Consider the following 14,118-nt stretch of genomic DNA (forward strand, 5'->3'; position numbering starts at 1 on the left):
ATCAGTTTTTCTGTAAATCATAAGAAAAATTAAAAACAATTCATTAAATGGAAATATAAAAGAAAACCACATTACACTTACACAGAGACATGTTGAGTTTCAGATTCACAAATTAAAAGAGACAAATTATGAGCTCAGTAAAAATCAAGCCATGTTTTGCACGCTCTCTAGACAGGACAGATCTTGAGTAAATGAAAGTGAAAATCAACTTTTCTTAAATACATGAAACAAATAAAAATAATAATAATAAAAAAATGGGCATGCCCAAAAACTTGTCTATCACACATCAAGTATGTTAGATATCAGCTGTGCCTTTGTTACAGGTTCTTAATACATTTTCATACATTTAGTACATTTTTATTTATAATAAACTGATTAAAGCTCATGACTTAATTACTTTAAATGTTCTGCTGATACATCAAAAGTTTCAAACAATAAAAAGTCAAAATTGACAAAAGATCAGATTACTAGTTTTTTTCAAATCCATGAAAAAGTCAGTATAAATATTTTATTTTTATATTACGCGGTTAGTGCTGTTTTGGTGCTAGTCTAGCTGGTGGTCCAGCATGGACATCTTGTTCACCAGGAAAATATAGCTAGTGAAGCTAGTCATTATGGGTTTTCCAAGGAACCAAGGAAGTTTTGCATGTTAAGCTAGTCAAAAAAAGCCTTTTTTGAACACCAGCAGGCAACATCCGGTGTAGTGGATCAACATTCAAAACACAACATACTGTGTGTTTTTTTTTTTTTTTTTTTTTTTTTTCAGGAGAGTGTAGGAAGCTCAAAGAAAGAATGTAGTTTGCAACTTCAGAACAAATCCCAGTTACCATTAACAATTTATATGGTGAAAATAAGAAAATTTTTGATTGGTGATTTATGAAATGAATAAAAAGAGTGAGGTTCATGCTTGAAAATGAAATCAGTAAAATGATCCCAAATGTTCTCCTAAATAGTCTGAGCAAAAATGTTAAGGTTTTACAAGTTCCCAGCATGCATTGATATGGTGATCTTTATGGTATTATTTCAGTGTTTGGTGACTTTATGCTGTTGTTATTTTGTTGCTAGTCTTAGTTTATTGGAGTTCCTCCTTTTTTTTTATTATTGCATGTTTGTTAATTGTCACCATAACTGAGGTTAACATGTTTAGTGTTCAGGGTCTGTGTTTCTTGTTCAATGAAGATGGTGTACAGTATGTTATGCCTATTAAGAGACAAATGCCTTGGTGAGATACACTATTTTTTGTTCTTTTAACAGGTTGAACGCTTCGCATGGTAATGATCGGAAAAACTGGAGTTGGAAAAAGCGCTGTGGGAAACACCATCCTTAGTAGAGAGGCTTTTGAATCAGCCCCTGGTGCAAACTCTGTCACTCGCAAGTGGCAAAAAAAAAAAAAATGGGTTCGTGACCAAAGAGACATTTATGTGATTGACACACCTGGAATTTTGGACACTAACATCGATGAGAGAGAGAAAATCAAAAAGAAATTGTAAGATGCATTCAGATTTCAGCACCAGGCCCTCATGTGTTCCTGCTGGTGATGCAGATTGGCCTTTTCACAACTGAGGAGCAAAATTCAAAGCCATGAAAGAGATCTTCGGTGAAGAAGCTTCTAAAAACATGATAGTAGTCTTTACCCATGTAGATGCCCTCGAGGGTCAAACAATAGAAAACGTCTCGGTTACTGCCATTGTAGTGACACTAGGGGTCGCTCTTGAGAGCCCCGAACACCTCAGATCTTTGAGAAAAGGCCAATGAGAATTGGCGAGTGGAATTTGCATGCCACTCCCCCGGACCTACGGGCATAAAAGGAGCTGGCTCGCAACCACTCATTCAGGTTTTTTGCTGAGGAGCTGAGACAGGGTCCCGGCCATTTCAGCGGGTAGTACAGCATTGTGGCAGGGGGGACACAATGTCTCGTTCCCTCCATCAGGGAATGGAGGTTACGACAGTAACCGAGATGTTCCCCTTCTGTCACTCACTCGACGTTGTGTCGATGTAGTGACACTAGGGGTCCCTATACGAAATGCCACAACTAGCTGAACCGTGTTACGTGGACTGCCAGGTGCAGCTGCAAGCAAGCTTCTGTGTGTGTAGTAGCAGGTTCCAACTGCACGTAGCCTCCCCAACGCCCCAAAAAATGTTGTGTAGTTCCCCACATCCCTGGGGGTGGTGGGGGGGAGAGACATATCTAGTATGGAAGCAGGCCACGCCAGCCGCGGACGTTTCTCTCTTTGTTTTTTCTCCACAGAGTATTCAGTTCACTTTCGCTCAATATATGCGCTGGGGAAGGTGTTTTATTCCTATCCTATTCTTTCAGGGGGAAAATACCCCGTGGAGACCACATCCTGCCCAGAGTGGAGGTAACATGTGGCAAGCACGTCATGTGGGCTCAGAGCCGCACATGGAATAGGCACGGTGGTAGGTCCTGCCTGAAAGGGGAGGAGCTCTACAAACATGGCGACCGGGACAGAGAGGGCTCTGTCAAAGGGAGACGCAGGTCTGCCGACAGGAGGAAAATACATCACAGGGGGTTACTGGAGTAACTGGCACCTGTGGAGCACCTACCTCAGTAAAGGCATATTAGCACACGTACTGGTTCTGGCTGTGAATTCCTCAGCTGAATTTGTGAGCCACAGGGCTGGGGAGGAAGGACATCCAGGGTTCACGGGTTCGTGAACTCACATGGGAAAAGAAGTGCACATCTTCACCTCTTTGGAGGGGAAAGGTGCTATACGCAAGCGATACACCTGGCCAGCTGTCCGTATTCCCGAACGTACCTGTTCGTACCTGGGGCGAGCTAGTCTCCTCTCAGGACTCATCGGGGGCAAACGAGTGTGCTGGGGAATGGGAGGTCTGCGGGGATTTACCTGGCGGAACCGCGCCCATTGAAGCCCCCAAATCACCTCCAGCGCCAGCCGGGCCGGCCTCATACCCGGAGGTAAAAGGCAAGGCGCAGGGGTGGCTAGAGTGGCTTTTCCCCGGAAGAAGGAAAGCCGCGACCGCAACATTGCCATGGTCACATTCTTGCAATGAGAACATGAACCATTCACGAACGCTGCCTCAGAGTGATTGCTGCCAAGACACGTAAGGCAGTGCCTGTGGCCATCGGAAGCGGAGAGATAGCGACCGCATCCAGGAATCACACAAAGACGGAAAGGCATCTTTATAAAGACACATCTTTAAAAAGACGTTCAACATCAATGTGTGTGCTCTAACAGAGAAAATATACTCTTTAGCAGGAATATACACTCTTTTAGTGCTGTCGAAGCGCCCAGGGGTGAAATCTGCACTCGTCGTGCAGAAGGAGAGAAAGCCCATGGAAATGCGCCGTATATCCAACAGCATACACTTCTTAAGAGGTGAATGGAACAGCAATAGTATTCAGCTCGCTGATACTACAACCACTCGGCTCCAAAGAAAAAATCTGAATGAGTGGTTGCGAGCCAGCTCCTTTTATACCCGTATGTCCAGGGGAATGGCATGCAAATTCCACTTGCCAATTCTCATTGGCCTTTTCTCAAAGATCTGAGGTGTTCGGGGCTCTCAAGAGCGACCCCTAGTGTCACTACATCGACACAACATTGAGTGAGTGACAGAAGGGGAACTATGTTGAAAGAGGTCACAAAGAACTCCGTAAAGTTATCCATAGTTGCGGTTGTCGATATGTTGCCTTTGATAACAGAAACATAAAAAAAATCGAGCTCAAGTGAAGAAATTAATTGAGAAAATTAATGAAATGGTGGCAGCCAATGGGGGAGATTACTTCACACAGGAAATGTATAAAGAAGCTGAAGAGAAAATTCAGCAACAGAACATGGAGAGAGAGACGGCAGAGCTTCTGGATTATGACTTTAGATTTGTCAAAAATCTCGATGAGAGAGTCATTTTGTTTCAGCAAATACTGATGGAAGGTCTTGAAAAGGATGCTAAAAATACAGAATCAGAGAAAATACTGTTCATGAGCATCTTAATTCAGACATCATGGATACCATCTAAGGTAGATGTGTCATTTTTCATTGGTATTTCTAACTTTATTTACTCATTTATGTGATTTTTTACAATAGACATTTATTAAATATATCACTACAACAACAGAGCATGGAAAGGGAGATGACAAAGCTTCTGATGTATGAATATAGCTTGCTTCAAAACTTTTATGAGAGAACTGTTTTTTTGTTCTTAAAAACTGCTGATTGGAAACTTTATCTATTTTGAAGTAGAGTTTGAATGTTATCATGGAAATGTTATGAAATGTATATATTTGAATAGGAGCAGCATAGATTGTGTACATACTAACATTACCTTAAGGGAGTGTGCAGCCAAAGTATTTTTGAAATACTTTATATTATTTTTAATGGAGCCTAATTCTAAAAATAGACATTTACATTTGTTATTAAACTATAGACAGTTTATCCTAGTGACATATTGCTTTTAACGTTAACCTATAGACAAATTACTCCTGTAGTGGTGGAACAAAATCTCATTTTAAAATGTTTTAATTTGATTTTGCAGCACATAGCAGAGTAAGAAAATAATGGAAGGTCATTTTTTTCTGAATGCACTGTATTCATTTAGCACATTTTTGCTTGTAGTCTGTTATTTTCAGAGACTTTGATTTCACTAATGCATTAAGTCATGTAATTTTGCACTAAATTTGTCATTTTATGTCCTAAGTGTTAACACATTTCACTAGGATAAATTGTCTATAGTTTAATAACAAATATAAATGTCTATTTCTTTACCATTCTTTATCCCTCAAGGCCACACATTTCAAAAATAAATTATGTAGATTAACAGTTCACCATATTAATTTTAAACTTATGATCAGACACAGTGGGAACATACCATGTGCAATTTGTAAAATAGAAAGAAGCACATTCTTATATTACCACTATCTTCTGAGCTATTACAGATTTTATCCTATACAGATCAGTTTATACTCTAATGCAAAGTAAAAAATTAAAGTGCAAATGTTCTACTGTTCTAATAAGATACCTGCATGTGTGTGTATGTTTTTTTTAATCTATTTAAATTTGTCATAATTTTCTAAAACAATTTTCAGGCATCATTTTACAAAGAAAAACTAAGTACTGTGTCACTTTCGTCTTACTATCTATTAACAGAGCAAAGCAAAATATTATCTTCTGAGTTATCTGCTACAGATTTTGTCTGTTACAAATAAGTTTATCCTTTAAATGCAAAGTAAAATTAAAGTACAAATATACTATGAAAATAAGATGTTGGCATGTGTTGTTTTAATCTAATCTGTACTCAGATTTGTCACTTACTTATTGAAAAGCTGACTGCTTTTATCTTACTATCTATTAACAGAACAAAGCACAAACCACATCTCTAATTTGAACTTCCAAATAAAATTCTGTTTCATTTAGATTTAGAGTATGTTTTTTTTTTCAATGGCTTATGACAATAAGTGGCAGATAACCAATATTTACATAATACAATTTATAGTAAATTAGACAAATTGCTCAAATTAAAACTAATGCTTATTTTATACAATATTGTAGCATTCAAAACACAGCATACTGTTTTTATTATTATTATTATTATTATTATTATTATTATTTCAGGATGGTTAAGGAAGCTCAAAGAAAGAATAAAGTTGGCAACTCAGAACAAATCCCAGTTTCCATTACCAGTTTATGTGGGGAAAACAAGAAATGTGTTGATTGGTGATTTATAAAAAAAAAAAAAAAAAAAAAAAAAAAAAAAAGGATTGTATCAGCATGCTGTATGCTCAGTGAGGTTCATACTTGAAACTTATTTAGTCATAAATACAAAGGATAATTATCAGTTGGTGCTTATACAAGCTTAGTATCAATTCCATTAATGTTGTGAGAAATATAGGAATTGGGGGGAACTGGAGACATGGATACATTTCTTTGCCTAGGATGAAATGGATCTGATACTGTGAATGTGTTCTGGGACCATCAGAATCAGAATCAGAATGAGCTTTATTGCCAGGTATGCTCACACATACAAGGAATTTGTCTTGGTGACAGAAGCTTCCATTGCACAAACAATACAGCAACTAGACAGAGATAATAATAATAAAGCCAATAGAAATATAAGTATATTTATACACAATAAGACAATATATATATATATATATATATATATATGGTTACAGGAGGTGTTGGTGTTTGTGTGAAGTGAAGGTCAGAGCGGGTGTGGGGTGTGAGACTGGGTTCAGATTTAGTCAGGAAGCACGTCATTGTTTACAAGAGAAACTTGTGCCGTTCACAAATCAGAACAGTCCAAAACAATTTCAAAACAACATATCATAATAAAAAAAATCATTTCCAAATAATAACAATTAAAAAAAAACAAACAATGTAAACAATGACACGCTTCCTGACTCCTCCTCCACATGACCCGTGACCTTACCAACCAGCTTAGTCATCCCTCTCATGAGCGCAGGTCACAAAGATGTACAGAAGCGAACATTTGTAGTTAAAAAAGTATATAAGTATTGTTTTGTTTCTAAAAATAATCAATCGTTGCGTTCAGAAGAACTTTATTTGTCGACTGGAGTCGTGTGGATTATTTTGATGCACCCTAAATATGCATTTTGGACCGTCGAAAAATGGAGGACATTCACTTGCATTGTTTAAAGGAGGAGTGCTGAAATGAAATCCTAAAAGTCTTAAATTCTGTTTTGATGAAGAAAGAAACTCAGATACATCTTGGATGGCCTGAGGGTGAGTAAATTATCAGCAAATTTTCATTTTTGGGTGAACTATTCCTTTAATTTGTTGATTAGTTATGTCTGTCTAGGTGGAGCGCTCGCAACAGTTTACCTTCCTTCAAGCACGAGAGCAACGTCCCTGAATGAAAAATCGCCTCAGCATTTGATTGACTAACAATCTTCCATTGTAAAGCACACAATTCTTTTAAACAGTTTATTCAGTCGAAACATGTCTCTGTATATGTTTACAATGTCTTAAGAATTTTGGACATTTACGTCAAATTATTTCATTTAAAGCCATCAGACGGACTGTTAAAGCTTAGTCAGGTGTAAAAAACTCTATGAAGAGTCCCTGCACCGGAGGTTGAACTCAGTGTGTTTGTATGGAAATATGTTCAACATTCAATTCATTTTTTAAATCTTAAGGTTCATTCATTTACATTTTTCACTACAGACTATTCAAGCTGGGGAATATGAAGCTGTGTTGGAGTGTTTATGAATAGTTAAAGGTATATTAAGAGTTAATTGTTACTATAATGAGAGAAATATATTTATAAACAGGAATTGCTATAAAAACAGCAAATCTGTGTACATTACATTGGCTTGACAATTCATGAGTGATATTGAAATATACACAGTATAGCCTAATCAAGAAAATATTGTTTGTACATTATAGATTTTCTTGTGTGCATTGTTGAAATTCTGGTTGAGGGTCTGTCTGATTTATTTATATTGTGTTGTTGTTTTGTTTCTCTTTTAGTGGTGGAACATAAGCCCTTGGTCATGTTGTCTTTTGAGAAAAAGCTTCAAGATGACATGACACTGGTCTTGAGTAATGTCACAACACAGAAGGCCTGTGAGTGAGATTCCAGAGAGTGATCCACCACTGCACAAACCAAAGAATCAAGTAAGAGCAAAGTTGATTATTTTAATTTAAAGGTGTGTATGTAACGACTGTTCCACTAGTGGCACCATAAGTATTGTCTCCTAACATATTTCTAAACACTCCTACTACCCCCTCCAGGCATATACTCCGTCTTCCATTTTAGTTTGGACAAACAGGTAGTCCCATTCTTAACTCGGACAAATGAGTAGAGACGCTGACACACTGCTAAAACTTTTTTCTTTTGTTTGTTGTTGGAATGTTTAGCAGTGTCCCAGCATCTTAACTAATGTCTATGAACTTCAGCTTGTAGCTTTGCAACTGCAATCCTTTTAGATGTGCATATCCTACCTCTAACCCATTTTTAACTCGGGCTATTGGTTGAGCCAAAACATGGCTCAACATGTCAGTGTTTTTTTTGTTTTTGCCACAGTGTTTGTTCTCTTTGGTAACTTTATTGTCTCTATTGAGTCTCTATTGTCTTTATTGTACAATAAACTCATAAAAAGAAAAGTATTTTAGCTTTTTTTAAATTACACACTTCATCTTTAATATGAATGTTGTGTTTAGAGTGCCCTACCTAAGTAAAAGAGGTCATATAATCATACAAGATCTTCATCATCATGAGGAAACTGCTTGAATTAACCGAACAAACTAATTCAACAGGTACGTGTTTTGAAGGGGAAAAAAAGTGAGAGAATCAAAGTTCAGTTTAGTCACTAGTGTCCTTTGCGCTTTGCAAATGATGCAATTTTGTGTTAAACTCTTTTGTGACCAATCAACACTTTCACCATTTAACTCTCTAGAGAGTCTGTTAGCACTTGAAGACCTTTGGCATTGGGAATGATGTCTCATTAAACTTGCTGTTGAATCCTAACAATCAAAGGTGACAGATAAACACTTGTGCTGATGCAACCAGAGCTGTTGGATCAATTTCCCATGGGAGTGGGTTAATCATCATTACCTCAAAACACTTAAAACTTCACCAAACTTAGTATGAAACAAACAAATGCATTGCTTTAATACATAAGATTTGTAGAAAGATCACTATATTTCTAATTGACACATTTTTATGGTCACTAAAATAATGTGATAATATATATATATATATATATATATATTAAATAAATGCATAAACAGCCATTCAAGGCTATTGTTAGTATTAAACCACTGATCTTAATTTTTTCTTTTTATTTGGAGAGAATCACTAATTATCTTCCTGTTTCTGGCCAGGTAATGCTTATTGCTGCAATCCGAGTTATCTTAAGACCAAAGTATGCTTTCTGTTTTCCGTGTGCCTCTGTGTGTCTGTGCTTGTTGTCTGCTTATGTGCCTGCCATTGACAGTACTAAAGGAGTATCACGAAGTGGTCGGTCAAATAGGTCCATATGGATTTGTGGTCAAAAGAGTATTCTTTAAAAGGCTGAGTGCTCGACTCTGCATGGAGTAAAATACTAAATATACCCTAGCCTTTAATGTCTGCTGCTTTCTTCTCTCTGGCAGATCATATATCCAGTGTCTGTCAAATCGGTGACTAGTGCAGTTCCAGTTTTTCTCTCAAGCAGCTACATGCATACAGAACTCAAAACAGGAGAGAGTGTAGTTGAGCATGTCTGTGCTCTAACTACCTTCATCACCATCCTGATAGTCTGCTAATGTCAGCCTTTGGTTTGGTGCCAAATTAAAGCACTTTTCCACTGCACGTTACGGTTCGACTCGACTCTGCTTGCTTTACTTTTCTGAGCTTGCTTTTCCACTTCAGTTTAGTGCAGCCTCAGCACGGGTGGGATTATAGGCTGATCATCATAGTTGCGCCGCTTCTTCCCGTCGCCCCATCCAGCTCTCGCTGGATCCTCTCCTTGGCTACTAATGAGAGGAACGTCTGCACCTAGTTTATTGACCATGGCGTGGTTTTGCGCACAGCCATTTCTTTTTACAATTCGAAAGTCGCGTGAACAAATTATATTGCTATCGCTGTTGCTAACTTTAAAATTAGTGGGTTGATGTTCTGTGTCGCAAATCCAGTGATGCTGGTAGTGACGATTATCTCTGACCAATCAGTGATCTGTAGGGTTTTGATGTCACATTTAGTATCGGCTCGGCTGCTTGGAACCTCGGCTGAGGTGGTACTAAAAAAAAGTACCAGGTACTATCCACAGTGGAAAACGCGAGCAGAGTCGAGTCAAGCCGTACCGTGCAGTGGAAAAGCCCCATTAGATGAGAGCATTGAGTGGTCTGCTGGAACCATTTCTGTAGCTGATGCAGCTAGAACAGCCACCCCACACTGAGCACTTCAGTGGTTGACTTTCATGGGATTTCACAACATTGTATGGGCTTCTATTCATTTATTTTTAAAAATGCACTTTTAAGTATGTCTCAAGCATTATGTTCAAAAGTCTAACTTTTTGCTTGAGGAAAAAGCAGTTCTAGTGTGGATGAGAAGTGTAAACATAGAAAAATGAATGCGTTTTCAAATGAAAACATATTAGTGTGGACATGGCCTTAACATGAAAAAAAGTTAACTGGCTACATGCAGAGATGGCAGATACTCTCATGGGCCGCTTGAATCTGAACTCCCACCTAGTATCAGCTTTGACTGACTACATACTACTACTACTACAGACTACTACTGTAATTTTTTTGTGTGCATCTGCTAGGTGACCATCACATATCATTAGGGACTTTAAGCAACAAATATTGACAGGTTGGCTATGGTGTTCTGTTGTGTTACCATCTACTATGGGAGAATCGCTACTTTGCCGTAGTTAATATTATGTGACAGGTGAGTAGATGTAATATTTTTCAAGAGATGATGCAAATTGAGAACAGAACCTAGCATAAACATTCTCCTCAAAATTGTGTTGAATTTTTTACCCACAGTTGGTTAGAATAGACTTGAATGGAGAGAAAAAAAATAAATAAAATAATATATATATATATATATATATATATGTATGTATTAATTATACTTTATAGATTTTTAGACTTATTGACATCGTACAAGAGTAAACACTTATACTTTCATAAGTTAACACTAAAAGCAATCCTTCTCTTGCTGTTTTAAATGACATTTTTGTACTTAACTGAATGATCGAATGCTTTGTTCAGCCGTCCCCTGTATTGTTACTTAATGCTTTTGTGTTTCTTACGACATTTGGTGATTCCTCTTGTCGCCGTAGCCTTCCTTATTTTATTTTAGCCCGCTACCTCAGCTACCATCTGAAACTTCCTTTGATACGCTGCCGACTAGTGACATGCGCTGTTCTCACTGGTGTAATTTACTGCAGTTTGTTTGTATGTTGTTTACTGCAGTTTGTTTGTATGTGGTGACTATAATTTAGTATTTTTTTCTGCCTCAGTAATGCAAATTTTATGTTTAATTTACATAAAAGATAATAAAGCCTTTTCTTGATGGCTAGCCCTATAGTGGCAATGTAATGAAACTATGTAATGAAAATATAGGCTAAGTGTAAAAGAAGCTCTGAGACATACTCTTTTATGAAAGGTTTATTGGATTCACTTATTCGCTAGAGTGTAGATCAGATTAATCAGGTTTATAAATATTCAACTAGTGGGTGGGTTGAAAGCTGAATAATCGAATTGCATGTTGAGTGGGTTGGTCACTGCTCTCTCTGCAAGTATAAAACTGAGCCATGTCAGTAACAAGCACTAGGAGTCCAAACTGACAGGCATCCTCACACCGATTAAGAATAGTTCTCTGATGAAGCACAGAGTTTCCTCTTCAAGATTGATTCATTGTGGAAATGTCTAACTGGGGAGTGACAGACGCATATAATCAAACAATCCAATACTGCTTTCCAAACAACAATTTTTCATGTACCAAAAATACCAAGCCTGGAGCTGAGTACATTATTGTGTACATTTTCATTTCTGCTGTGTCCATGTTCACTGTGTTTCTAAACTTGCTGGTGATCATCTCTATCTCTCATTTCAAGCAGCTCCACACTCCTACCAATGCGTTGATCTTGTCTCTGGCAGTGGCTGATCTGATTGTGGGACTGATTCTTACGCCAGTACAGGGCATCAAATTAATTGAGCCATGCTGGTACTTTGGAGAAATATTTTGCTCAATATTTCCTCTGATTTTCTATGTAGTTATCACAGCATCTCTTGGTAATTTGATTATTATATCTGTGGATCGTTACATTGCTGTGCATGACCCTTTGCGATATCCAACGAGGGTCAATAATAACAGAGCTGTTTTATCTATTGTTGTGAACTGGTTGTTTTCCTGCATATATTCTTTTATTATCTTATATGATTCCTTATTCTATCTAGAGGGAAAACACACATGTATTGGAGAATGTCAACTTTTTATTAAGTTGGGATATATAATAACAGATGTCTTTGTTACTTTAGTGACACCTTGTTGTGTAATTGTTTCTTTATATCTGAAAATCTGCTTTGTGGCAAAACATCAAGCTAAACATTTAAATTCAGTCACAGACAAAAAGGCTAGATCAGAAAAAAAGGCTGCAAGAACCTTAGGGGTTGTGGTAATAGTTTATCTTCTTTGTTGGATACCGTATTATATAGCTGCTCTTACTCTTGGTCAAGACTCAGGTGATTCTCTTGTAATTAATATCATGTATTGGATTGTATGCATGAATTCCTGCATGAATCCACTCATCTATGCAATGTTTTATCGATGGTTCAGAATATCAGCAAAATACATTTTGACTCTGAAAATATTTGAACCTTCATCAGAATACTTTAATCTGTTTCCAGAAGAGAAATTATGACTTAATGCAATTGCATGACTGCAAAGCACACATCTGTCTCCAAAAGTAGTACAGTTTATTGTGTTAAGCACTTCTTTGTAAAAAATAAAAATAAAAATAATAATATATATATATTTATATAGTATATAATAAAACTTTCCATAAGGTTTTGTATGTTAACATTAAAAAAATGCATTAAGGATCATAAGCTAACAAAGAACTGTACTTTTTACAGTATTAATCTTAAAATAAAGCCAATGTTAATTTACAACTATATTATTGTTCAGTGCTAGCTCATGTTGATAATAATCCTGATGCTGACATCCACTACTTTTAATGTTAAAAACATTTTTGTATATGTAGAAATAATCATTAACCAACATTAATAAATGTTGTAAAAGTATTTTTCATTGTTTGTTCATGTTACCTTTTGCATTACTTCATGTTAAGACATACAGCCTTATTGCAAAGAGTAACCAAAAATACAATGATACTGATTTCTCTGTAACACTTATATTTATATGTTTAAAATGTTTAATTATAGTGTATAATGACTAGATCTGTTCACAGTTGAGCATTATGAGTGACACTATGTCCATCTCCATTTGATCTCTTAAAGGCCTTAAATGTCTAACATCATTAGAACAACTTAATACTAAATCATAGTGAAAAACTGATGAAAGTAAAGATCATGTTTAGATTAGATTTTAATACTAACTTTCAGCTACATTTTCAGTTATAAAAGTTTGGTTTGGTCAGGTGGTCTTGAACCTGCAAACACAACATAACTAATGAGAAAAAATGTTTTCTTCACTGATGGAGGACAAAAGTTGAGAGAGAACCTTTTTGTCATGTTAGTGTTATTTCAGAGATAATCTTTGGTCTAAAGTGAAAGAAATTACTTTAGTAAAATAAATAAATAAATAGACAGGCTAATGACATTACTGTGTGTGTGTGTGTGTGTGTGTGTATACACTGTGTGCCCAGTTATTAGGCAAGTTGTATTCTTCAGGATTAATTTTATTGTTGAACAAACACAATGCTCTCAGTCAATCCAAAATGTTATTGAACCTCAAACCTGAATGTTTAACAAAGAAAAAGATAGTTCTGTCTTTCTCAGGGGAATAAATAAGTGTGCACAATTATTAGGCAACTAAATTACAAAAATAATTTCTCCCAACTCAATTGTTTATTCACAATTTTGTGAATTTAGGTGCAACAAATAAGTAACACAAAATGACAATTAAATAAAATTTTTGGCCTTTCAAAAATATTCAGTGACCAATATAGCCACCCTTTTTTTCAATAACTGCCATGAGCCTTCCATCCATGGAGTCTGTCAGTTTCTTGATCTGTTCACGATCAACTTTCACTGAAGCAGCAACCACAGCCTCCCAAATGCTGTTCAAAGAGGTGTATTGTCTTCCCTCAGTGTAAATCTCACATTTGAGAAGGGCCCACAAGTTCTCAATAGGATTTAAGTCAGGTGAGGAAGGGGGCCAAGTCATTATTTGGGCATCTTTGAGGCCCTTGCTGGCTAGCCAAGCAGTGGAGTACTTGGATGCATGTGATGGAGTATTGTCCTGCATAAAGATCATGGCCTTCTTGAATGCTGAGGACTTCTTCCTGTACCACTGCTTGAAGAAAGTACTTTCCAGAAACTGGCAATAGGTTTGAGAGTTGAGTTTCAGTCCATCTTCAACTCAAATGTCCAACTACCTCATTCTTAATGATAACGGCCCATACCAGTACCCCTCCTCCACCTTGCTGGCACCTGACTCGAATGG

The 14,118-nt window shown here is 36.8% G+C and overlaps 1 protein-coding gene and 1 pseudogene across 1 annotated transcript; both read left to right on the top strand.

The window, feature by feature from the left end:
* Window positions 1-1,262: 1,262 nt before the first annotated feature.
* Window positions 1,263-7,570, top strand: LOC127432265 (GTPase IMAP family member 7-like; annotated as a pseudogene).
* A 3,783-nt stretch (window positions 7,571-11,353) lies between these two features.
* On the top strand, window positions 11,354-12,352 carry LOC127432228 (trace amine-associated receptor 13c-like). The gene has a single exon (XM_051683142.1). The coding sequence runs from the start codon at window positions 11,354-11,356 to the stop codon at window positions 12,350-12,352; it is 999 nt and encodes a 332-aa protein (XP_051539102.1).
* Window positions 12,353-14,118: the final 1,766 nt, after the last annotated feature.

This window comes from Myxocyprinus asiaticus, chromosome 42 (assembly GCF_019703515.2).
Source record: "Myxocyprinus asiaticus isolate MX2 ecotype Aquarium Trade chromosome 42, UBuf_Myxa_2, whole genome shotgun sequence".
Classification (NCBI taxonomy): domain Eukaryota; kingdom Metazoa; phylum Chordata; class Actinopteri; order Cypriniformes; family Catostomidae; genus Myxocyprinus; species Myxocyprinus asiaticus.